This window comes from Corvus cornix, chromosome 2, assembly GCF_000738735.6.
Source record: "Corvus cornix cornix isolate S_Up_H32 chromosome 2, ASM73873v5, whole genome shotgun sequence".
Lineage (NCBI taxonomy): Eukaryota > Metazoa > Chordata > Aves > Passeriformes > Corvidae > Corvus > Corvus cornix.
The window spans coordinates 33412123-33437949 of record NC_046333.1 but is presented as its reverse complement, the minus strand read 5'-3'; the positions used below and the strand labels follow the sequence as shown (position 1 = coordinate 33437949).

At 47.2% G+C, this 25827-nt stretch overlaps 3 protein-coding genes across 9 annotated transcripts in view; 1 reads left to right on the top strand and 2 right to left on the bottom strand.

The window, feature by feature from the left end:
- Positions 1–589: 589 nt before the first annotated feature.
- On the top strand, positions 590–6906 carry SNRPD1 (small nuclear ribonucleoprotein D1 polypeptide). Its single transcript, XM_039548542.1, has 4 exons — positions 590–725; positions 1294–1370; positions 3823–4014; positions 6267–6906. Exons 1-4 carry the CDS (start codon positions 712–714, stop codon positions 6341–6343), a joined length of 360 nt encoding a protein of 119 aa, XP_039404476.1. The 5' UTR covers positions 590–711; the 3' UTR covers positions 6344–6906.
- On the bottom strand, positions 6800–24037 carry SLC6A20 (solute carrier family 6 member 20). 7 transcript variants are annotated; one of them, XM_019285444.3, is made up of 12 exons: positions 23956–24037; positions 16862–17133; positions 15917–16057; positions 15092–15183; positions 14171–14398; positions 13121–13231; positions 12443–12684; positions 11409–11571; positions 10898–11102; positions 9981–10140; positions 8785–8950; positions 6800–7860 (listed from the first exon to the last, which is right to left on the bottom strand). In XM_019285444.3, the coding sequence occupies exons 3-12, from the start codon at positions 16029–16031 to the stop codon at positions 7711–7713; spliced, it is 1632 nt and encodes a 543-aa protein (XP_019140989.1). In that variant the 5' UTR covers positions 16032–16057; positions 16862–17133; positions 23956–24037; the 3' UTR covers positions 6800–7710. The 7 variants fall into 7 exon arrangements, with proteins under 7 accessions (XP_019140989.1, XP_019140988.1, XP_010397061.1 ...); XM_019285443.3 differs by lacking the exon at positions 23956–24037 and adding an exon at positions 23864–23944; XM_010398759.4 differs by lacking the exon at positions 16862–17133 and having other exon boundaries at positions 23956–24034.
- The window catches only part of LZTFL1 (leucine zipper transcription factor like 1), a 20361-nt gene continuing 17327 nt past the window's right edge, over positions 22794–25827 (bottom strand). The window contains exon 11 of the transcript XR_005601402.1: positions 22794–24657. The gene's annotated coding sequence lies outside the window, so the exon portion shown is untranslated. The remainder of the gene's footprint in view (positions 24658–25827) is intronic.

Here is a 25827-nt window from a genome sequence, read left to right as displayed (position 1 = left end):
TCTTTGCCTCTTTCCTCACAAGTGCACTTCAGAGTCCCATTGACCATACTGAGAGGTGGAAATTCAAGCTGTCTTTTCCCTCTTACCTTCACTAGGTGAACAGACTGACACATACCCAGAAAATTGTTACTATTACAGTTCTGGATGCTGAAGCTGTAACTTTTTTCCCAATAAATTAGTGCTGTACTGGTTCTAGGCGTTGGACTTTTCTTTTTGTAAAGCTCAAAGCAGATTTAAGTAGTCTACTTTTTTCTTTTCTAAAATGTGTATTTAATTAAGGAAGGCAAGCTGGCAGTTGTAGAACCTTACAAAAAGCCTTTCCTCCCCTCTCATTTCTATCTGCTCCTCTCCCACCATCCACATCTCCTTCCCACCCTGCCCATTCCTCTTTTCCCCCCATCCCTCTTTTCCGTCCCCCATCCTCATCTGTTGCTATTGTCTCTCTTCCCCGATCCCGTTTCCCCCGCCCTCTCCCCCCACGGGCGGGACCAGGCGCTGCCCGGCGCTCGCGGCGGGTCCGCCGGGCCGCTAGAGGGCGCTGTCACGGCCGCTCCCGCCCGTCGGTCGCCGTGGAGCGCGGCCGCTTCCTGGCGCGCGCGGCCCGGCGCGGCCTGACCGAGACGCGCGTCCGCCCCGCCGCGCTCGGGGCTCCGCTCGCCCGGGGCTCCCCGCCCGCCGCTGCTCCGCGCCCGGGGCCGCCCGCCCGCCGCCATGAAGCTCGTCAGGTGAGCGGGTGGGCGCGGATGGGGGCGGATGGAGGCGGATTGCCCGCGCCCGGCCGCGGCGGCCGCGCTGGGCGAGCCCGCGCGCTCAGGGCCGCCCTGCGCTCTCCCCTCACCGCGGACGGGAGCGGCCCGGGATGGGCCCGGCGGGAACGTCCTTAGGATGGGCTGGGCCGGGCGGGGGCCCCGCTGCGCTGGGCCGCGCTCCCGCCCCGGGGCCTGCGCGGGTCGCTCGGCACAGCGCTCCCTTTTTGGAGGGAAAGCCCCCGGGCTGGGGTAGTGTTGGCTTCCCGGGATTGTAACGACTTGTAAAATGGTTCCTTCTTCGTACAATAATGGCTGTATCGCCTGGAAGTAGATGCTGGATCCGGCAGTGTATCGCTCAAGAGGCCCAACTCCCGGTGGTTGGGCAGGAGGTGGAGTGTGTCACTAAATATCCCCAGCAGAATCCATGGGCGCCGTCTTTGGGAGCTCAGGATGCGGAACTGCGTGGTGCTGCCTGTCGAACACGTACGGCTTTATGTGGAAGTGAACGGGTTTGGGTTTTTTTAAACGCGTTTTTAATTCCCAGGTTTCTAATGAAGCTGAGCCATGAGACTGTGACCATTGAACTGAAGAATGGGACGCAGGTGCATGGAACGATCACAGGTACGGTAGGATGGGAGGATGCAGCAAAATACTCCCCGTTGCCTTTCGGCAAACAATTGGCAGTCGCGGCTTGAATGAGTTTTTTGTCCTGTGCTCCCTCTTGCGGGGACCGGCACAGGAAAATGCAGGAGATGGGTTTTGTAGTTCGTATCTTTGTGTGCAAGCGCGAGGTGTGTTTGTGTTACAGAAGTGTCTGAATATTGTCGGGAGTTGCTGGGAGCTGTGACCAGCCAGCTCTCCGTAGGCGACCACGAAAGTACTTGGGAATTTCAGTGGGTCACAGGTTGTCTTTGATGTGTAGTAGTGGATGAGTCCACCCGTGGTCAGACCAGCGCTGGGGGTGCATTTTGTGATCAGATTTCTCTGTTTTAAAGGTTCTGCTGGGAGCTGTAAATTTGCTGTAGCACTGGGAGCCTCTAAGCCCAGCTGCAGCTTTGCCTGCAGACAGGCTCGGGGGGGAAGGAAGCAAACTCTTCCAGACCTTGCTTGGTAATCTCTTAGAATTGTAGCAGCACGATCACAGAATCACAAAATGGTTTGGGTTGGAAGGGACGTGAAAGATCATCCCGTTCCAACCCCCGGCCGTGGGCAGGGACACCTTCCGCTATACCAGGCTGCTCAGAGTTCCATCCAGCCTGGCAGGGAGCACTGCTAGGGATGGGGCATCCACGGCTTCTCTGGGCAACCTGTTCCAGCTGATGTGATCTTGAATTGGTTAAATTTTGTGTGTAGGCAGTTCTAATCTAAAAAATAAAGTTAATGATTTCTGTTGAGTACGTTTTTTGTAAAGGTGAATCGAGATGGAAATGCGTATTTGCATACGTGTAATTTCATGAGACGTGTTTGAAAACGCAGAGCTGGGTGTGGGATACAGGGCAGAGAGGAATCGTGGCCAAGAGAATCTGCTCCCCCGATGTTGCCGGAGGTCTGTTCTGTCGGTTCATGGGAGTTCCTGATTGCCAGGTGCTTCTTTGTATCACTGTGCTGAAGGTTGCAGGGAATTCTTTCCAGTTCATTATGTGGTTCTCAGGTATTAAAACATGTGCAAGCTATTTTGTTTGCTTTAGTAACCTCAGCGAGGGACATTGCTCGGAGAGTACTCCTGTGAGCTTTACTTATCGGGTGTGATGTGGGTGGGGCACGTTGTGTTTAATGAGGCAAGCCCTCACGGGTGAGCTGAAGAAGCTGCTTCATCTCCCTTCCTAAACTCACCCCCAGGCGGCTTTTAGAAACTCTTCTGCCCAGGCACTCTTGGGGGAAAAAAAAAAAAGATACAACTCTTGTTAAATTTGAATTTTATTCCAGAAGATTGCTGAGGTGTTTTTTTGCCAGTAGCAATCTGTGGGGATTTGGCAGAGTTCAAAACCGACATTATTTTGCAGCCAGGTCCATCAGCTTTGATGAGAGCTGAGTGAGCCCCCTCTGTGCTCGATTGCAGCATGCTCTGCTGAACCCAGCCAGATGGGAAGCAAACACATTGCTGGGCTCCTGACCTCGCTGCTCTTTCAGGCTTAATTGTTGAGCAAAGCCTCTCTCATTTTCTGCTAAGAATCTGTAAAGAGATTGCACAATCTCCTCTTCTTCCCTTCACCAGGGCAGGAGCAGGGATGAAGGGGCAGATTTTGTGTAATGCCCCTCACGCCAACCAAGGGACTGGGTCGGGTGGAGCTGTATAAAATCTAGAAGGAGGAGGAGAGGACAGAAGAAGTAAAGTCACTGTCATTTTATCTTCAGAGCTGGAGATCAAATCCCACATAAAGTTTATGATCTGCAAAATAAGAATTTCTGGGGTTTTTTTTACTGCTTCTCATGGCTGTTACACAGTACATGCATCCAGCTGAGATTTTTTTATCCAGTTTGGGATTAGGCATAACACAGCATAGAGTGCACAGTACTGATTCCCTACAGTTTTTACATACTGGCTGTTCTCAGAGTTTGGAACCACAGTGGTTGTTCCTTGCAGTGGGGTATTTCATGTACTTTCATAGAAAATTCACTCACACAAAATAGTATTGGATGTATTTTATCAGAAGATAAATGCTGCTTTTGTGGTTGGATTTTCCTACAGCTTACAGAAAAAGGAAATTATTCAGGTTATTTTTCCTCTTCCGAGGTTTGTTTTCTTCTTTTTAAAGGACTAAAGATTAGCATTAGACCTCTGTAATAAGCAGTAGTTTATTTGTTGTTCAGAGGAATTATTTTAATCATTTGCAAAGCAGCTATTGCCAGGACCTGGGTAAAGATCTCTAACCATGAGGAGCTAAAGGCATCAATTGGTAACTGGCATAATTCAAGAGAGAAAAGAGATGTAGTTTCATTCTGTGAGAGGCTCGAGTAATTAATGAGTGGCAGAAGCAGGTGTTGATGAACAGGATAAATCTCGTTTCATGTGCACACTTAAAAACAGGCACCAAGAGACCTCATCCCTGAATTCAGGCTTGTGTTGTTACAGGAGTGGATGTCAGCATGAACACGCATCTCAAAGCGGTGAAAATGACATTGAAGAACAGAGAGCCTGTACAGCTGGAGACGCTGAGTATTCGAGGGAACAACATCCGCTACTTCATTCTGCCAGACAGTTTGCCTCTGGATACTTTGCTAGTGGATGTTGAACCAAAAGTCAAATCCAAGAAAAGAGAAGCAGGTGAGTTTGTGCTTTCCTAGTCTGTTCTGCCTTTGTGTGAGTCTGGAGATGTCTGATTTGAGTGTCTGAACATCTGCATTTGGTATCAAATTCTTTCATCGCTGAGAGTTTGACACGGCACTGGTTCAGTCTGCCTTGCCCACCTCCTTGGCATCTGCAGAGCTTTCATTTACATGACGTTGTGTTACGGCTTTTCATGTATCTGTTTTAAAAAATGTAAGTGTTTATCAGCTTGAGTAAGTCTTAACCTATCTGAGTCTCACAGCTGGAACCAAAGAGATTTACACTTCCTCTTCTCCAGATGTCTGCTGTGTTTCCCCAGTTTGTATGGGGAGCTTCACGTAGATAAGTACAGGACAGTATCTCAAATGGTGCTGAATGATTCAGTGAAATTTGGTGGGGGATAAAAATGGTATCTCTGAGAATGAAAAAAAAAAAGCTCCAGGAAGAGCAGAGACTGGAACACTACTGGAAGCCAAAGCTGGAGATGCACTCACTAGAATATAGCCTAGATTCCCTCAGGTTCTCAAGTCTCCCAAATTCAAAGTGCTGCTGAATAAAAATCCTTTTCCTTCAAAGCCTAACAGTATAAACAGTAACTGAAGTTTAATTCACACTAGTAATGATGAGTACCTAGTAAACCCCAGGAAATTTCCAGCAGTATATATTTTGCCCAGCAGTTAATCTGTGTGATTTTAGAACAGTGAGCTGTAAGTGAAAGCTAATTGTGCTTCAAAATCATGTTGTACCATTTCTCCTGTAATTACTGTTGAAGTATGTGGGTGTGCAGGGTGTTCTGCATTGGTGAGCTCACCTTACTGACACGGGGTAAGGAATCTCAGCTGTGCAGCACCAAGTGTGAGCGCTGCGGCTGCTGCCTTGACAGGGAATAAGGACAAAGATCCTAAAGGGGCTTTGCTCCTCTCATGTTCTTTAAAAATAATCTGACCACACAGAGAAATGAGTGTGGTTGGATTGCTTTTTTCCTGAACCTCAGAATGTGGTGTGGACAAGAACATCCCTACCTGGTGTCAGCTTTGGGGAAAGCAGCTGTGGTAGCTCCAGTTACCTCTGTTTGATGATCCCTGCATCTGCAGTGCACAGAAGCGCTCTCAGACCAAAGCTGTGCTGTGCTTTGCCTTAATCCATAAATGCTCTTGGGCTTCAGAAGTGTAAAACCCTCAATCTGCCCTTGACAAGTGAAGTTGTCAGGAAGGGGCAGGATGCTGGCTGGGGTGAGTGTGCCACGTGTGCCTCGGCTTTGAGCGTGCTGGCGCTTGGCAAACACAGCTACCTGCTGATGCTGTCATCTTCCAGCCGGGGTTGATACTTCCATGGATTTTACAGGGTCAGCGTATACCAGCAAAATAATGACACCTTGCTTATGTCAAATTTGTCCTGTGCTCCTTCTGTCTTTCCTGCATTTCTAACCTGCGTCCCAGAATAATTGTCACATCCTGCTCCTTGAATGTGGATGCCCCTGGGTATCTCTTAGAGAGCCACCTGCTTCCACAGAATTTTCAGTATCTTTTTGAGCCCTGCACTCACAAACACATTTGAAATGAGCCAATAATCTAAAGTTTGCAGAGTGCCTTTGCAGCCTGGTGGGTCGCATTTCTTTGGGAGAAAGAGATGCAAAGGCCCGTTATCACCGTATGGATCATACGACCTTCAGCAGTTGCTTGTGGCCTGCACTGTCCTATGATTCCATCTTCACTTTACAATTAAATAGCAGTAATTAAAACTGGGAGCACGCAGTCAAGACCTTTGCCTTAGAATCACATCTGCAATTGGCAGAGGCATCACTGAGACCAGTAGGAGCTGTTGGGTGCTGGGATCCTTTCAAAATGCTGACCTTCCACATGGTGCCTGAGACAGGATGAGTTTGTGTATCTCAGAGCGTGTCAAAATTTGCTTTTCCCTCTAAAAATCTAGATTGTGTGTATATATATATATATATATATAAAAGAGGAATTCTTGTTTCCTGTCAGATCACCCAATCACTTGGGAGCAGCCAACTGTTTTATGCCCTTGTTTTCTGCAGTGAAGCTAAGGACAGACAGTAGCCTGTGGAAGTTGTATACTGGACAGAGTAACACAGAAGATGAAAATATTGTCTGAAACTTACTGAGCATTAACAGACAATACCTAACTTAATGTCTTATCCCAGGGAAGCAGTGTGGTGATTATGCTCAATACAGAATGTATTCCTGGGTCTCACTTGATTTACCCTTTTTCTTTTACCTGCCAAGTTGCTGGAAGAGGCCGTGGAAGAGGCCGTGGCAGAGGCCGAGGTCGTGGAAGAGGAAGAGGAGGCCCAAGACGATAACTTCCCATCATGCAACTCTTACCAAATTCTGGGCAGTTTCAGCTATTTTTTGTACAGGTCTTGTTTATCCATTTTTAATAAACTGAAATGTGAAAAGGTGTCTTTCCTTTGTTAGCAAATCCTGGGGAGGGAGGCAGGTGTGTCCTGTTTGTAGGGCTGTTGCAGACTACATGGATCTTGTTGGTTGTCACTGTGGAGATTTTGCCCGCCCCTGAAGGCTGTACAATTCCTCTTGCTTTTTGCCCCAGAATGAGAGACTTGTGTTGTGCTTTAACAGTGTTTGAAATTAATCCCTCTTTTCTAAGGCACCTGCCATCTTCTAATGGTTACATAGTTAAGACACTGTATTAAGAACCCTTTGTCCCGTAAGTGTGTCTCTAATATTGTTCTTCAGAGCGACCTTTTTTAAAGTTCATAGATATAATTTTAATGTTTTCTATTACATGAAGCTTGCAATTTAAACATGTTGCTTTCTTTATAAAACATTTACACAGGGAAATTGACCAGGTCCATGGAACTGCTGGATTGTTACATCTGATGATTAAAGAATACCTGGATATGAACTTTGTCAAAGCTAATTATATGGCATACTTTTGTTTGGGTGGGGCTCGTAAAGCAGCTTTATCACAGATACCTTCTAGTGTACTTAAAATGCATCCCTAGAAAATACAAAGTACAGCACAGTGCACAGTTACATACTGGAATTGGAAGTTTACTTCTGGATGTGGGAGAACTTGGCAGCTCACATATATGGGTGCATATATATATGTATATGCATATATAAATATATATATTCACTGCTTTGCTGGACACAAGTATAGAAGAAGCCATGTTGGCCATATTTATCTCCCAGTGCCATCCTACTGCTTTCTCCCATGTAGGAAAGCAATGTCACATGCTCATTGCCAGACTTCAGCAGTTTCACCTGTTGATGAAATACAGATGTCACCTCAAACAATGAGTATGCTTAAGTGTTTTGAATGGTTGAGGGTATTTGCTGGTACTTAGGTGCAGGAACATGCTTGGTTGCTCATGTTTCCACACAGGCAGTGCTACAACAGTGGAAAAGAATCACCTAACGTGTAATGGGCTGATATGCTGGTTAATTTGTGCTAGCTGGCATTTTGTGAGCTGCTCTCCCTCTCACCTCGTTTACAGAGGCCATTTTAAAGCTTCATCTTGTTACAGAAGAGCTTTTTTTCTTCCAAACCATTGTGGAACCTCCCAAGAGCACTTTTTGGTCAATATAGCACCCACCATTCTCAACTCTATAAATAGCTGCTACAAATAATGGTTGCTGCTGTCTTCCAGAAGTGCCCAGTCACTGATGACAGGGGTAAGGTCTTCCCAAATCCAGCTGTCAGCTTTCATGCAACAGTTGAAACTCGTTCCCTCTTCAGTCTCTTCCTTATAAAAGTCACTAGTGCTCCCAGAGGAATGCACATGGTGGATGCCGCCACCAGCAGCCCGATCACTGCCAGGGCATAGCCTGGGTAATCCTTGGTCACCAACTGCCCCTGCAAGGGAGAAAAGCAGTGTTGGATCTGTGGGATCTGCCCCAGAGTCGGGCCAGGAGCAAAGCTGTGTGCATGGATCTAGACGGGACCTCTGAGAAGCAGTTCCAGGCTGTGGCAGCCCATGGCTGCCCTCAGTGCTGTTCTTTGTCCAACCATACACACTGAAACCTGACAAGAACAGAGCTGCTGACAACAGGATCGGGGAAAACTTCTGCAAGCTTTGGTAAAGAGCAGATTTGGGCTTGATTTGTGTTTCTTAATGAGGTGGCTGAGCCCTGACCTCTGTCAGGTCTCTGTTCCTCTCCTGGAGCCTGCGGGCTCATGCTGACACCTAGTCAACAGGCCAGGCCCACTGTGGGTCCCAAATTGGCCATGACATGAAAACAATGATGTTCTTTGTTTCTGCATGATGGGAACATTTCCACAAAAGGTTATGAAACCAGTGATTACTTATCCAGCAGTAATTGCTCTGTGATGAATACACAGTCCAGTATCTTAAGAAAATGTTCTGGCCATAAAGAAAAATGTGTATGGAAATTATGAAAACTAGTCCAGCAGCAGCTCAGTTCTGTTAAAATATCACTAATTTTGTTCAAAATAAATACACTTTGAAAGCAGGGGGTTTTTAAGTGTGTTTTTAAAGATGATACTTGGGTCTTCAATATGAATGAAATTTAATTCTATGAAGAGTTGATTAAGAACCTCATAGAGGGAAATTAGTTGATTTTACAGAACCATTACATCATCACTAAGTCAAATTTCCCCTGTTTTTCCTATCCACAAAATTAAGGGATGGCCCTGACTCCAGCTACTCACTTTCAGAAGGCCATTTTGTGGAACAGTGTAGTTGGGAAGGAAGCTTGTATCCTTGCAGGAACTAAGGAAAGTTTTTTTTAAAAAAGCCCAAACCCATAACTCTTTTACCTGTGTGGCATCCCATGCTTGGTATTGCAATGTTCCTGTGAGGATATAGTCGGTGAGGTAAAAAATAAATAGGCTTATAATTAGCAGTGGACTAACAAAAGCCCACATAATTTTCCAATACCAGTTTGGCTTGCGTCCAATCATGGTGTAAAGATCTTTTTCAAATCTGTTCAAAAGAAAACCAAATACATTTTTGTAAAGCAAACCAAACGTGTGTTTTTCAGACTGGCTACAGAAGTTCGATCAATACCTTGTTCTGAGTTACTTCAGAAACCACCTTCAGAATCGAGTATGTCATATGAGAAAGGGGAGAACAGCTGACCACAAATGAGCAGAGAATTATTGTCTGAAAAGCTGGCTCACCAGAATTATGGTGAGGGTGAAATCAAAAAAGACACTGAGGCTTCCAAGAGAATCCCAAATTGCAGAGAGGAGCTAGAAAAGGTACAGCAAGAAAGTTCTGCCTGAAGTGTAAGCTCGGACGTTACTGCTGTCAGCTGACAGAGAAAAGCAATGATGCTGAAGTACTGTGGAGAAAACGGCTGGGTTTGTGTAGTTGAGTGTTCTCAGTGCTGGTATCTGACTGTCTTTGAGGAAGTACTGGAGATGGTAACTAAAATCTCACAGGAGACCTGGATCTGACTCGAAGGCGTTGAACTCGTCAAGGAGGTAATACTCGTGTATGTGCCTGGACACCTTGTGTGCTGGCAGACTAACAAAGCAAATGCTGAAGCCTTTCCCTTCAGCTATTTTCAAACCCCTTTTCTGTTGAAAACTTCTCCTGATTCCAGAGCTTCCTTTTACCCACAAGGATTGATGGGAGACAAACAATGTGCAAGGTGACCACCTTTGAAACCAGACTTACTGGCACTGTTGTGCTCGTGCTGAATTCCTGTCATGGGAGGAGCGGAGTTTTGGCAGAAGTTGCTCCTGAGACCAAGGACACGAGCAGGGAGCCGTGTGTACAGCTCCTTGGTACTCCCCTGCCAGCAGAGACAGTGTCAGCCCAGCTTGGCCCCTCACAGTCCTGAGCCAAGGCCCTGGAAGGAAGGGGTCTGCAGGGCAGGGGAGACCCCCATCCCCTTGCTGACCCTATAGCATAGGAGAAACATTTAGCCCGAGGCCATATTTTTATTCTTGCCCGTGGCTGCTCCCGCAGCTGTCCCCCTATGAAGAAAGCAGGGCTGAAGTTTTACCTCCTTATCCCATAGATGTAACACACGGCGATGGTTTCCACCAGCACGATGAGCAGCAGTGAGAGGGTGGCTGCGTAGTCATTGAAAATGTCAAACCAGTAATTTCCAGCCTCCATGGTGAAGATCAGGCCAATTATACAATTAATGAAACACACAACACCTGCATGGATAAAACAGGGATCCTGCCATTATACCTGGAAGTTTGTGTAGGGAAAATGTCACACTTCTCGTGACTAAAAAGCTGGTGGGATTTCTGCTGAGCAGCTTTCTCTGAGGAGAAGGATTTTATTTTTTCCCCCATGGAAAAGATGTGTCCCTGTGCATGTGTGACTGTCATTAAACTGCTGCTCCCTAGACCTGCATAGTCACAGCACATCACCCCAGACCTGGTCAAGACGACCAAGTCTTAGCAACAGCTTTGTCACGTGTGCATGCAGCATCTGCTGTTGCTGCTGGGCACACAGCTAAAACAGGTTTTAAGGTAGGACAACTGATTTCCACGCCCCAACAAGAGCATGTATTTCTTTTGGCCAAAGACTGAGGTGGTTCACAGCAGGGAGACTGGCAATGTGACTGAAGAGCTACTTGCTGCAGCTATACTGCCATTTGTACCATCCCTTTGAGTTTCACCAGTGAGTAGACACCAGTCTGACAGAGCTGAGGTGTGTTGGGAAGGCTGTGAATGCACAGCCACTACTGCCATGGTGCTTTGGGAGCTCCCAAGGGAAAGTGCTGCACAGGCTGGGCAGGATTTCACAAGGGTAGGCAAACCCTTCCAGCAGCATATTTGCTATTCCCTGCTCCACCTGAGGTCAGAGAGGGACCCTCAATGGCGGTGGGACACCACAGCTTCTGGACACACACACACACACACGTGCTCACTGTGTGGCCTGTGCTGCGGCCTGGCAGGTGCCTACCTGAGATCACCTCCTTGGGAAAGCGGGAGGCAATGACCTTGCTGTCAGTCAGCGGCGTGAGGATGGCAGCCGTGTTCCCCAGCATGCTGCCAATGCCCAGCATCAGCAGCATGAAGAAGTAGAGCACAGAGTACAGCTGGGGCACCTCCATGTTTTTGATCGCTTCCGAATAGACTATAAATGCCAGTCCCGTCCCCTGGACAGCCTGACAGAGACAAGGGGGGGAAACAAGAGTTACGGGCAGCTCCTCAGCTTGATAAAGGATGTAAGAGAGTGACTCTGTGTCATGACAAAGTACACCCAAGGTGTGACTTTGCACAGCAAAGGTAGGTGAGGTCTTCACTATTCTATCCCAACTGCACAGACACTGGGTGCTGATGACCTGAGTGAGCCCCTGCCCCATCCTAAGGTGTAGAAATAATCCCCAGCCCTTGGTCAGGCAGCTCCTGGGCTCACATGGGGCACCTGAGCTCAGTGGGAGCAAAGGGGACAGCACAAACTAGCAACTCACCGTGTCTAGCTCAGCTTCCAAGCTGCAGTTTTTAATCTGTGGTGCTAATTGGGCATATTCCTGCGGGTAGGTGGCCATGAGGTAGTCTTTCATCTCGTTGAGATTGTCTGCTGTTAAAGAGCCTTCCTCCAGGTCAAAAGCATTCAGCAGCAGCAGGATCACCCTGGGAAGGATTACAGGAATTTAGTGGCTTTCAGGCCCAGGACACCTCACCCCTTTTTTCCACCAGCCCCCGTGGGGATGCTTTGCTGGCCCCAGGGCTTCAGTCTCCCTGGGTGAGAGCAGCACTTCCAGCACAGTGTTGGGACATGGGCAACCTTGTGCTCATCAGTGCCTTGGGGGGAGCAGCTCCTGCACCCAAACTGCTGCTCCCAGGCAGGTATTTTGGGTGCTGGCCAGTGCTGGCTGGTGTCTCTTCCCCTTTGCCCTCCAGTCTCATGTCCACACCCCCCAACTTTAAAGTCTTTTGGCAACAAGCAAGAACTAGCAGCTTGGTTTCCTCTCTGATCAGCAGATAGATTGAAAGTTTTAAAAATATGAGTAAATGTGTAACTGCCACGGGCCCTGTGCCAGGAACTGCATGCAAGCTTGCAGCTACAGGACACAATCCTGCAGGCTGCTGGGCTTTTGCAGAGCATCACAGCCAAGGAGGCTGTGCTCCTGGAACAGGGCTTAGCCTTAAAAAGTGGGATCTGAACATCACTGCATTTATTAATCAGCTCCCCCACACTCCCTGGAGCATGTGCCAGGACAAGAACACAGGGGAAAGTGCCTCTGTCACCTGCCCAGGCAAACTCATCCTCTTGCCTAGGCCCATGCCTGGAAGCAGCACCCAGGTGTCAAAAGGCAAAGCACTCTGACCTTTCATCTCAGGCTTCATCACCTTGAATAGCTCCTTTAGCTTTATTAGAGCAGTATCGGGTCTGGTCTTGGGGCAGTGCTGGCAGTGCTGCGTGCTGTTATTTATTTACCTCCCCCCTGACCTGCCCCAGAACAGCTTGCAGTGGAAAAGCAGCGAAACAGCGGGCTCTTACTTGTTGATGCAGCTCTCATAGTTAAAGGTCGCCTTGAAGCCATAGATGGAGAAGGTGACGATGCTGGCGAATACGGAGGTGGTGCTGTTGATGAGGGACACGATGATGGCATGTCTCTCGCAGTTGTTGCTGGGCTCGTTGTAGCTGGCAAAGGCGATGAGGCTGCCGAAGCCAAGGCCCAGCGAGAAGAAGATCTGCGTGGCAGCGCTGATCCAGGTCTTGGGGTTCAACAGCTGCTCCAGCTGCAAAAGCCAGATGAGAGAGCAAGACCATGAAGTTTCACACCAGGGCCCAGCACTGCCCCTTCCAGCCTGCAGGGATAGGGACAAGGCCAGGGATGGGGCCCTTTGTGCACTCATATAAGGGACTCCATATAACTCCATTGTCTCATATAAGGGACTCCAAAACCAGGAGTGGTTTTGGACAGGGTTACTGCTCTGACTGAAAGTAATAGGTTATGCTAATGGGAAGGTCTTCTTCTGCAGGAAAAAGCAAGCAGCTTATGGGTATCATGGCAGAACAGCCTCCAGCCACTCCCAGCCGGGGTTTCCAGCTGCCAGACCTACGGTACTGCTGCAAAAATTCAGTATAAAAAAAGGAGGACCAAGACCTTTTAAAAACTTACATGCTCAGTAACCAATAACATTTCCTGAAAAATTCAATACAGTTTTTCTGCACCTTTGGTGTGAACATGTAGATGAGCCCATTCACAGCTCCGTGAAGTGTTAATCCTCTGATGAGGTATATGATGAGAACACAGTATGGCAAAGAGGCTGTCACATACACGACCTGGGGAAAGAGGGGAAAGACCTTGGTCTAAAGAATACATAAGACAAAGCTAATCTGCTATGTCAGTCTCACTTTACATAATTAATTTCCATTATTGTGTTTGTTATCATGTATTAGTCTTTAAAGAAATATTATCAGACAGATCTAACTTTAGATTTACATTTTAGGGAAACAAGTTCTTAATAATACTGAAGACCTGCACTACTCTTCCCAGGGTCTTCTCTTTGATGGGAAAACAAACAAAAATCTAAAATATTTGCAGCATTCACAAACTAAGTGACTATCTATCCAAAACTCATTAGGCAAAGGTCATTCATAATTCGCTCTATAAGGAAGGCAAGCAGAGGTCATAAAAGGTCAAAATCAAATTTGAATTGAATCAAATTGAATCAAAATTTAATTGAATCAGTTGCATCAAGTTCGAGAGGTTATTCCTAGTTTACAGTCTCTTGGCTTTCTTGTATTTGACTAAGACGATTTGGGGATTACAGCCCTCAGCTTGCTGCTTAGTGCAGGCTCAGCCAGGACATTGGGGTTTTTCTCCCCACTTCCTCATGATTTCTGTTGTGAAGAAAAAGCAAGCAAAAACTGTCCAGTAGGTGTATTTTTTTTCTTGCAAAGACCAAGGAATAGACATCTGCTGACACGGCTCTGCCGTGGCAGATGGCTTTCCTCATGGCCAGCAGCCTAGCAACTGGTTTTGCAGAGAGCTGGCTGTGTTTAAAGGACTTTTCTGGATTATTTTTTTAGTATCACTCAGTGTTTTGGTTGATCCTGTTTCAGCTGCAACTTGACAGGGCAGCAGAGGCAGCAGAGCTCGGTGCTCCGGGGGAGATGCCGTGACCCCAAGGAACAGCAGCCATCCCGCACTGCCTTCCCGCGCTCGTCTCCCCTCCGCACGCCCCGCCCGGGCCCGGCAGGGCTGTGCCCCGCGCTCACCTTGCCGGTGGAGGCGGTGCCGCGGAGGATGCAGAGGTAAACCACGAGCCAGGCCAGCGTCAGGCACAGCGCCTGCTCCCACTGCACGCTCCCGCTGGCCTCCAGCGACGGGGAGATGTTCAGGGTCTGCCGGTACCAGAAGTACTGCGTGGACGATGTCTTCTCACACTCCTCCTCGTAGCCCGTGCGGTTGCTGTTGAGGGGGCAGGTGGCCCATGGCAGGGGGTCCTGGGAGGGAGGGACATGGAGTGAGTGCCCTCGGCACGGCAGGCAGAGCCGAGATGCCAGTCAGGAGCAGGGAGGATGATGGCAAGGGCGACTTTCTGCCCGGGCTTGCTTCTCTCTGCACGGTGCTGCCTGGGGCTGGGGATGACCCTCTCCCCTGGGGATGATCTCTTTTGACACTGTCCCTTGGGAATGACCCTCTCCCCAAGGATTGATGCTTTCTGATCCTCTCCCCTGGGGACGACCCTTTCTGACTCTCTACCCAAAGACAGACCTGCTCTGTCCCTCTTCCTTGGGGATGACCAGACTGATTCTCTCCCCAAGGACTGAGCCTCCTTAACCTTCTCCCCTGGGGATGACACTCTCCAAGCCTCTGCCATGGGGCCAGACCTCTCCCCTGCCAGGACACCCTGGCAACAAGGCACATGTGACTGAAGAGTCACAAGGCTAGCCTTGACCTGAATTTCATGGTGAGGAGAAGACAATGGCAAATGCCTCTGGGAAGACCATGGAGGGAGACACCACTGCATCACTTTTCTCTCCAGAAAAGCCCTGGGTTTCTGAAGCTTTTGACAACGCTCCACCTCCCCTTCCCAGCTGACAATGGTGCCATGCAACATCCAGCACCAATGCAAAGCCACCACGAGCCTCCACAGCCACAGTGGGGCCAAACTGGGCCATTGGGAGCCCACACACCTGGAAGGAGTGGAAGAGGTACCAGAAGGCCCAGGCGTTTATCACGTTGTAGTACATGGAGAGGAAGAAGGAGACGACAACACTGGCAACTCCTGCAGGTACGGAGGGAGACACTTGGTCAGCAGCAAAATCCCAAAATGCCCAGGGATCCATAACATCTGTGGGGTGTGGGAGCAGCACTGCCATGGCTGACGCAGCAGGGGCTGTGTCCCTGCACAGCCATGCACACAGGGCATGTCCCTGTCACTGCAGACACTGCCTCCTCCTCCCGCCAGGACTATCCTGAACTCGATTTTATACTCTAGGCCCCAGGGAGGGAATATTCAATGTATCATTAAAAATAAAATGTGTGCGCATGCAAATTAATGATAGCTTGGGTTTTCATGGTAATTTAATAACATAAAAATGTATCTAAGAGTGGACATTAGTAAATGGTAGACTGGAACAGTAGGAAATTAAGGCACTGTTTTATCACTCATGTTGAGCTTACTGGGAAGGTGCTCTTGGGGTCAAAGCCCAGTGTAGGCAGCCCCAAGGGCTGGGTTTAGCACTGGCCTTCACACCGTGATTTTGGCAGTCTGCCTGAGGGCAGGGGACTCACACCTCTGAATCCAGACCCAACACAGCAAGCTGGGGTCTGGCCCCAATGCCCCACAAGGGACAGGATAAATGCATGCCATGAGGTGTCTGGCTTTGCTCAGCCTGGTGAGACACAGTAAAACCTGAGCTCTCACCTGGGTCTTCCCTGAAAGACAAAGCTCTCCTATCTAAAATCACCCACATTCCCTGTGTGCTGGAAAATACAGATGGAAGCTGAGAACATACCAACACCGCAGAGGTAGGGGCTTATTATTTTCCAGGCGCCGATGCTGCCCTGCCGCATACGCTGCCCCACGGCCAGCTCCAAGTACAGCAGCGGCATCCCCTCGGCAATCAGCATGACAAGGTATGGGATCAAAAAGCCACCTGTGAGAACAAACCCTACAGTCAGCTTTCGGCAGATCAGCAGCAAGATAAACACCACATTGCCCTATTTGTGTTCAAATCAAGCTGTCAGTGTCCCAGAGGCCGGCTGGGTCTGGGTCCTGTCTAGGCATCTTGAGTAATGAGGGCACGGCCCAATCTTGACGGACATCTCACAGAGGTTTCGGGCAGCGTCCCAGAGGCTGGTGGGCGCTGACTGCCTGGGCGCAGGGAATTTTCCGCAGGGACTTGGCAGGGCTGGGATTTCTGCTGTTAAACTGTGTTGGCCGGCACTGCGTTGAGGCAGAGCTGCCCAGATGAGTCTGGGCGGTTTGAGCAACGCTGGGGGCTGGGGCTGTTAAAGGGTAACCAACCACCCGCCAAACCTTGTAAACGATAATGAGAAAAAGAGGCCGAGGGAAAGATTTACTTCAGTGTGGGGTGTTCTGCCGCACAGCCAAAGTGCTCAAAGAAAAAGTAACAGCAATGTCTGTGTCAAACAGAGAGTTTTGAGTAACATGTTGAAGTCTGGCTTTGCTAAAAAATAAAAAAACAACCAAAAAACCAAATAAAAAACCTCCCAAATCCCCATGCTGAGCCCACAAGCACCAGCAAATGAATGAAGGCTTTTCCCCCAGGGCCCCACCTGTGGGAGCAGACCCTGGGACAGAGGCATAGAGTCTCCTCCTGCATGGGGCTGCTCATCCCTACTTCCCGCCACATGGAGAGCCACAGAGATGCTCCTGTGGAAGAGCAGCAGCAGGAATAGAAAGGTTGACAGCGAGGAAGGGGAAAGGACCTTCCCACCTGGCAATCAGGATGTGCTTTGGCTTAAATTTCTGCCGGAAAAAAATGAAAATCCTTGTATTCGACTTGGGGCTCACTTCAGAAAGAGCTGCTGACTGAGTCAAAAGCTGGATTTTTGCGAAGGCTTCCCTGCTTCCCTTTTTACAGCAAGCCAAAATATTTACGTAAATATCTCTTATTTAGGATTTAATCTGTGGCATTAACATTCCTTGCAATGGGCTCTGTGCAGTGCTGTGGAGGAATGAACTCCGTGCAGCAACTGAGGCAAAGACCTGGAAATAAACACAGAGCAATAATCCGGTTTATTCTGGGAATTAATTTCCCACCTCCCAGCTCTCTTGTTATTAACAACCCCTTTGTTAGTCTGTTAGATAACTTCCTATGCCGCAAGGGAGCCGTCGGAGGTTTAAGAGCTCCTGCAGCCGCTCCGTGCCGGTGGGGTGCCAGCTGCCCCAGCAGCCACTGAGGGGAGTTCTGCCATGTACCACAGGGGAATTGGCATCAGGCCCTTGTGAAGGCTTTTCCACCCTCCCAGCAGCGCTGCCACATGTTTGGCATTGACTGTGCCACCTGGCAAGGAGGGGAAATGCCTCCAGGCTTGTTCTTCACCCCAACGTCCCCCCGCAGCTGGGGGTGCCAGGGCCAAGCCCCTGCCCCTTGCTCTGCATCCTGTTTGCACACAGATCTTGCTCCTAACGCCACTCTTCCCAAAGAGTAGAACCAAAATGTCTCATATAAGGGACTCTGAGCAGTCGATAAACCAGCTCCTTATCAGCTGTGAATCAGCACAGCACCACTCAATTCCCCGCTCATTTACACAGGGCGTTGCTCCCTACGGTGCCAGCTGTCTGCAAAAACCAGCCCCCAGGCCAGATCCCTGTAGTTGGAAAAATATGCGGAGTGTGCCCAGGGTCTGCTCAAGGCACTGGGCTTGGCCGTGGCACCCTGGCCCCTGCTCAGGCTCCTGCCTGGTGCTCAGGGGCTTCCTGGCCCGGGGCTGAGCGCTGCTGAGCACCAGCCCTGCTGTAGACCCACCCCAGCCTCGTCTGAGCCTGGCCCAGCCTGCCTAGGGACAGAGGAACTGCACCTACGAGGTCTGAATGCCCCCTGGTCTGCTCAGGTCATGCTCTCGGCAGGAAAGCAAGGAGAAGGACGAGAAGGAGGCAAACTGCTGATGAACAGAATGTCAGGTTATAAAGTCTACAAATACTGTTTATCGGTATCAGCCGCGATAAGGCCCTATTGCCCTGCTGGGCAGGACAGGGACTGGCTCTGTGCTTTATTACAAGGAAGATGCCAAACAAGCTGGTGTCCCCCCCTAATCCCAGTGCCTGGCATATCCAGCTCTTAAGATCCTGAAACAATCTTCTGTATTCGTGGGTTTTGTGAACCCCTGGAAAGCCACAGAATCCTCTTTAACAGGGCAGTGAATAAAACAAGAAAAGCAAAACCTGCTGTCAGGAGTTTTAATTTCACAGTAGAAAGAGCCGCCTTTCCCCACATAAATATAAGTGGTGATGAGAAAAATAATAGAAAATATAATGAAAAATAATGGAAAGACATTCTTACAAAACATGCTTTTCAGAAAATATTTGGGTGTATAGTAGAATCATACAGCAGTTTGAGTTGGAAGGCACCTTTTAAAGGTCATCTAGTCCAAAGCCCCTGCAATGAGCAAGTTTATTTAATCTTCTATTCAGGCTAACCAAGTGTTCCAGTTTTGGTTACACTTCAGAGAATCCTCACCACCTGCTACAATACAGATGGCTGGTTAAAAGAACCACACAAAGCCCGCAAAATGTCCGAGTTTTGCTGTCCTTCAGGATGTCTGCCATGATGGGCAGTTTGATCTGCATACAGAAATACATTTTAAGCTTTGTGCTAGAGTTCAGTGTCAGATATGAAGTCTTTACCCTTAAAGCATGTGAAGGCAAATACATGCAAAATTACAGCACATCTATCATTTCTGCTATCTGAAGTGTCTAAGAAAGCTTCAGCCACTGCAGTATCTATCTTCTACTCACCCTTCACCCACCATATTATCTGGATTTTTCTGCCTGATCCCACAGGACAGCTCTGATGCAGTCTCAGCGCTGAGATGCCTTTTCAAATAGCAGCATGAACCAATTCCTACTACCACAAGTGCATTTAGAAGTAAGCTACCAGCCAAAAAAAACAACCATGAAAGGAGTAAAAAGTCATTAAACAGCTTAGTGTGTCTTCCTGAAAGGAAGAAAGGGCAGAAGGAGACCAGAAGCAGATGAGGCAGATGTTCATCATGTCCCCTAATGCAAGATTGAGATGGGTGCAAAACTACAACAACAGATGCAGTATGAGAAGTAGTAAAAAACTTGGTTGTCTTACAAAGAGAGGCTATTTCTAAAGATTCTTCAAAACAGTGGTAGCTGTATACTAGAGGAGATTATTAGTACTGGTCTTTAATTAATCTAATTAACTGACTTTTGATTTCCAAGGTACAACAGCTGTGGCTCATATATGCCACAGACATCTTTCTTCAGTTTGGACCCAGGAGGAGGATAAGCTTTCAAAGGGGGTTTTGGGGTTTTTTTTGGTTGGCTTATTTATCTTTGGAGGACAAATCAATTTATTCCTTATTTTCAAAGGTTACTGGGAGGCTTTAGCTGTGGAACTCCTGTTGATTAAGGCATTTCAGCCAACTTCAAGGCAGATTTGCAGCCAGGTTATCATCTCCTCAAGTAAGGCTTTGTATAAAAGACATTAATGACAGGTACTTGAAATGATACAGCTGATCTTTAAATTAAATCTGTGTCATCATCTCCCCTTCTCAATATTTTCCAAGTCCCCATTGGTGAATGTAAAAGGATATGAACCAGTTTCTGACACTTTCAGAGTGATTCAATGGGGCAAAAATGTAATAAATGAATACCATGTGGATCTATATCTCTCACTCTACCTCCATTCTTTCAGAAAACATGGGACTTCCCACTGCTTCATCGCCACTTACAGGAAAGAAATGCCACTGTATTGGGGCAGCGGTCAGGTAAAAGCCTAATGCTAAAGAATACATAAAATAAAGCCACAATAAAGCAGATTGCACACCAACAGAAAGCCAGACCTCCTACTCTGCCCTGGACCCTGCTGGGTGGACAGGCATTAGCATGGACAACATACTTTTGGACTTAAAGCTTGCCACACTCCTCCTCAAAGGAAGCAAGAAAATGTAAACCACACTTACCTCCTCCGTACATCTGACATAAGTATGGAAACCTCCACACATTTCCCAGCCCCACAGCATAGGAAATGCACGCAAAAATAAACTGCAGGGGATTGTCCCATAAGGGTCGGGATTTCTCCATTGCCTTCTTGCAGGCAGAGGTTTCAGCAGAGCCTCCTGCCTTCACTCCCTCAGGTACTCTGCCAACCGTGCCTCACACTCCACGCCAGTCCGGCTTGGAGGGGAGGGAAAGGCGGAGGAGCTATGCTTGCCAATTCCTATCAAGCTTTTTAATTACTAATCTTATTAACAGGCACATACTGAAATAGGAATGCTGGTAAATAGATTATAGACACACACAGAACTATAAAATTGGTACTTTGGGTGAATAGCTGCTTGGGTTTTGACTGGCATTTCTGGGAAGGATGTGAGCTGAGGGATTTTTATTGACTCACATGCCAACTTGAAGCTGTGAGGAAATAACACTGGGGCTGCAGTTTGGTTTTGGAAATGGAACACTCCTCCACAGGGCTCCCTTTACTACCAAGTGGCATTCATCTGCATGAGGCACCAGCTTGAATTTGAATGCACAGAAGAGGGGTTCCCACACCATTAGGACTGGGTTTAGGGACTGTCAGTGCTGACTTTTAGGGTAAGAATAAACAGGTCCTCAGACATCCTATCACCGTACCCTGGTGCTCACCTCAACCAACCCAGCACGCTCCCCAGTTCCAAAGTGGCCCTGAAACAGTCCTATCAGCCACGCAGGTCCCCAGCCTGCTGCACACTTTGAGAACAGCACTCAAGTTTGACCCTCCGGGAATACTGCCCTCCCTCTACATACTCTGCATGTGTACAACAGTGTGAAATGGCCAGTCTCTTCACTTACCTTCACGCTCAAACCCCACTGCTGCAGGTGAACTTTTCTGAGGGGTTGCCGTTTTAAAATACTTTCACAAGCAGCAGGGACCAAATACAAAGGCCAGTGGAAAAAGATGTCTGTGGCCATTGTGGAAGCAGAAGGATCTAGGAGGCCTTTGGGTCATCTGAAGGCACATTGAGGTGCCAGGTCTGAACATGACCCTGTGTGTTTGGGCCCCTGCCAAGGTACACTTTGAGCTCAACCACTTTGGACAGGTCTTCCAGTGAAGGAGGCTGCCAGCAGCGTCTGCAGCAATAAAAAGCAGCTGAGCAACTCCAAGGACTCAGCTTCCTTCCTCTGTTTAAATGGGTTTTTTCCAGGGCACCTTTCAGGACCATTTTACAAGTAAGACTCGCTCAGCTGCTGTCAGTCTCATTCCTTCAGTGCCAGGAAATTTGCTCCCTGCCAGTGCTGTGTGGGCTGCTCCAGCATCCCATTGGGCACTGGCCAAGCCAAGGCCTCCAGCTGTGGGTACAGGTGAGAACCCCAACCCCCGGGCCTTTGGACAGGAGCCCGAACTGCAGAGCGTGTCGTGCAGTGCTGCTGAGCCCAACAGAACCACTCTGGTGCACCTGCTGACCAGCCACCTGTATTACCAAAGTCACCAAGTGGGACACTACTTTTCTCACAGCTTAGAAAAGGTGATGGCAAGAGGTTTACACATTAGGTGCATCCATTCTTCAGGGTGTGTTTTAGTGGTGCTAGAGATGTAAGTTGTCATTGGAAGACATCAGGGTATGCCAAAGCCTTCTGTAGTACAGGTTTGAGGGAAGTTTGTGACTTTTTTGCAGTACCTGTGCATTCTTGTCTTGCCTGCAGAACTGCAACATGCCAGCTAGCCCTGGAAATATGCCTCATGGGTATAACCCAGAATTCTGCTGGAAGGAATAATCCAAGGTAATTTTAAATCCATAAGCTGTTAAACTGAAAGACACACACAGACAATGTGAGTTGCCCCACATCACGAAATTACTAGAAAGTCAAATGCCCATCCCTGACAGTGAGATTTATTATAAATGATGTGTATAAACAGCTTACAGTATTAAATAATTCACTGACAGGACAGCCTTAAAAATAGCACATCACTACCACTTGGGATGCTTCTGTGTGAATAGATTACTCCTACTGATGAGCATCATCAAGTTAAAAATTTCCTTGGCTCTGTACCTCCTTCCCATTACATTTCAAACTAGTTTACTAATGGACTGGAGGAGATTGTGCAGGCAGAGATGTGATGTCCTTATCTTGGGTCAGGCCAGATCAGGAAGTTCAGGTGGAATGAGATGAATCCTTGCCTCTCTCACAAATGTCAGCCTCATCAGTAGCTCAGATCACAGACTACTGTGACATTTTTCTAAAGGTGGTCATGCATATAGGCACCCAGCAAAGTGCCTGTCATCTAGTGGCTCCTTGAGACACACGCTTTAAATATATTTAAATGTATTTGAACAGACAACGCTTAGGAATTCATGCTGTGGGACTTTGTATACACACCTCAGATTATCAATATGCTATTTCTGATGCTGTTCATGATTTTATCTCCCTTGAACTGCTTTCATTTGGGTTAGGGAAGGGCTTGAGCTTTATCTTTAGGTACAAAGACAAGTCTCTAATAGACATACACAAGAATTTTTTATCATTTCACTGCTCATATTAAAGAAGGATTAGAAAGAATTTTTTCTCCCAGTACCTAACAAATTTGAGCTGTGGGGTTTGGGGGAGTGGTTGAAAAGGGCAGGGGTTCATCTGCACAGCAGACCAGGGACTGATGGGACTGCCCAGGAGAACTGCCCTATGTAAACCTAGTCAGAAGCTGATAAACAAAGCAAAGAATCCCATTTATTACTGAAGCAAAACTACAAGTACTTAGGTGAAGGTATCAACTAAAAATCCTGGGCTTGTGTCTCTTGATGCCAGTACAGTAAAAAGCCAAATGCCTCTCCCAGGTACCTAAAATGCAGACAAAAAGGGAATCTGGGGCCTTAGCGACAGGTTGGGGATCATGACTTCAGGGTGTGAGAGAACCTTAATAGTTCTATTGGCAAAAGTCAGGGAAACAAGGTAGGAAGAAATTCTACCAGGTAGCCTGGACCTTATTATGCTACCTCCAACATGTATTACTATACCCCTTAGATTTAAAAATAAACCTCTGGGCTCTCCTTGATGAGCCAGACATGTGGGAGGGGGACAAAGTGTCAGCAGCTCTGGTGTTTAGTATCTTCCATTCCTGGAGGCACCCACTTCCAAATGCAAACACAGTATCTGCTCATGTATCAGATGATTATCAAAGCAAAGCCATGGAGTCTCTACAGCCTCTGCACGTGTTTACTGATGCTGTCAAGGGAAGCAGACAAGCAGACAAGAGGGTAACAGCTTCCACATACGGGTTTTCTGTTGGGATTCACTATTCAGAGCTGCTACCTTAAGATGCCTATTTCCTTACCTTAGGAGAAAGAATCAATCCATCTGGATTGCCACATCTTTGACAGCTCATAGGCCATGACAACTGTTTGGCAATTGCTCTATGTGTAATTGGAGACTACAGTTACTCCTCTAAACTGTTACTAGGATTACAATCATTCCTTCCAGTTTATCACTACTACTTGCTGCTTAGTTCCAAACTGTAGATGATGCCTTTAGGGTCTGTACTCTGAAGTAATTTCCAACCTCTTAATGACCCTTAAAACTGTTTCACTTTACCTCAACCTTCCAAGAAAAGCATGCCTGAAAACAGCCTCTCTATTTTCCTTGCTTTTCCTTAGCACCACAGCTCTATCCATCTTCTGACTGTGTGATTTCTTAGCGTACTCACTCCATAAAGGTGCACTCAAAGCAGTTCTGATTCGTAGAATTGCACCTAATTCACCCGAACTTCAAAACTAACCTGCGTCAAACGAGAGTCAGAAACGGGCATGTCACTAAAAGGTAGGTGGATTACTCAGTCAGTTCTTCTGCTTGTCACCTGCCAGTTCCCACCTTCTCTGTCAAAGCTTGCCTGCAGTCTGGGGAGGTCTCCGGGCAGCTCTCTTGTTCACCAGCAGCTGGCAGTCGTGAGCTGCTCGTTCACAGTTCTGCACCGACCTCTCTGCATCACCATGACTTACCACGGACACTCCAAGGCACTACATCAACAAGTTCCTAAAAATAATAATTAAAAAATAACTAACGAAAGAAAATTTCTGGTGAAACAGAATGACATATATATACCCCCCTTTATTTGGAGAAGAGCTGACTCCAAATATGCTGCCTAATACTTCAGGGTATACCCAAGAGGAGAGACTGCTAAGGAGGGCACAAGATGTCTTCAGGGAAAGTCTGCAGGCAGCCAGAGCAGAGCAGGAATCCTGGGACAACACCTTCCCTGGGACGTTGTCAAAATTAATAATCACAGGTTAACTCCCTAGGCACATTCTCTGTTCAAAGTCAGTTACAAAAATAGCTATGATAACAATTACAATAACAATTCTTACCTCCTCACATACAAACTTACCTTCAAATGACTTCAAAATGTTTTAGAAGGCATATCCTTCTAGACCAGATCAAACCTTTTAAGCTCGATGCATTCAGCCACCTGATACCCCAACATGATTCACATTTGCTTCCTGAGGCAGTAAGGATTTCACTGTGGTTTCACAGCATTTCATATCACACAGAAATCAAGACCTGTCCTTGATAATGCTAGAAAAGGGAAATCAAAATAGGGAATCTTACGAACATTTTGGCTGGACTGAAATCTAAGTTCCTGGCAGCTGACTGGGTTTCCCAAAATCAAGGTATGTGGGGGGAAATGCCCAAATTGCAACTGTTCTTAATATTAGTCTACCAAACAAAAAGGCACACATGCAAGTTGAGTATCAATATATGTGTTAGTATTCATCTTAGGACATTTTTCTAAATGGCTATTAGCCAGAAGAGAAAAAACAGGCTAATGAGTACTTTATGAACAGTTAAAGATCAGTGGGTAATATATGGCCTCATTAAGATGGCAACATGCAGGACTGCTGGCTCATTTAATAACAACTACTGAAGTCACTGTTGGAGCATAGGGTTGTTTGTTGGCTGTCAGATTCAGTACTTAGCAAAGCTGAGCTGCCTAGATTTCATTCCCCTAAAAAATATTCTTCAGTCTGCAAGGAAAAACAAAACAAAACCAAAAAGCAAACCCCAACCAGCTTGAAAAGATGTGATTTCTGCAGACCAGGCAATTATACAAAAATTTTCTTTTTAAACATTCCCTTCAGGCATAACTAGGGAATTAACAACTGAAGTGGAAGAAATGGATGATATGTATTTGAGCAGTACAAGGAACAGAGAGTGCTAAAAGCAGTATTAGAATTTACACCTCAGGGAAAGAAGTGAGGTTTTAGAAACATCAGACACTGTCAGGAGACGTTCAGATGTCATCTCCATCTTCAAAATATTGTACCTATCTCAAGGAAAAAAAGATCACTACTGTATAATGCTCCAAGTCTTCTTTGACAGGTACATCACCTGTCAAAGATGATGTATTTTTCATCAAGAGCTCCACACAAGACTTTTAATTAGCCCTTCTTCAGCACAAAAAGCGAGCAATGCAGTGATCTCACACTCGCTAAACTGGCAATCTGCAAGGCAGGAACTCAGAGTTTCAATTTTGCACTGCACAGCTCTTTACAAGTTTTGCCTTACTCATTTGAGGAGATAACAAGGTGTGTAACAATGCTGGTCTACAGCCAACTTATTTCATTGAGACCTAGCCATATACTGAAGTTGACAGTGTACTTTCTTGCTGAGATGGTTTCTAAGCAGATAATGAAGGTCAATCACAGAGTCAATATTCCAGCTAAATCAAGAGTCAAAGATTTACGA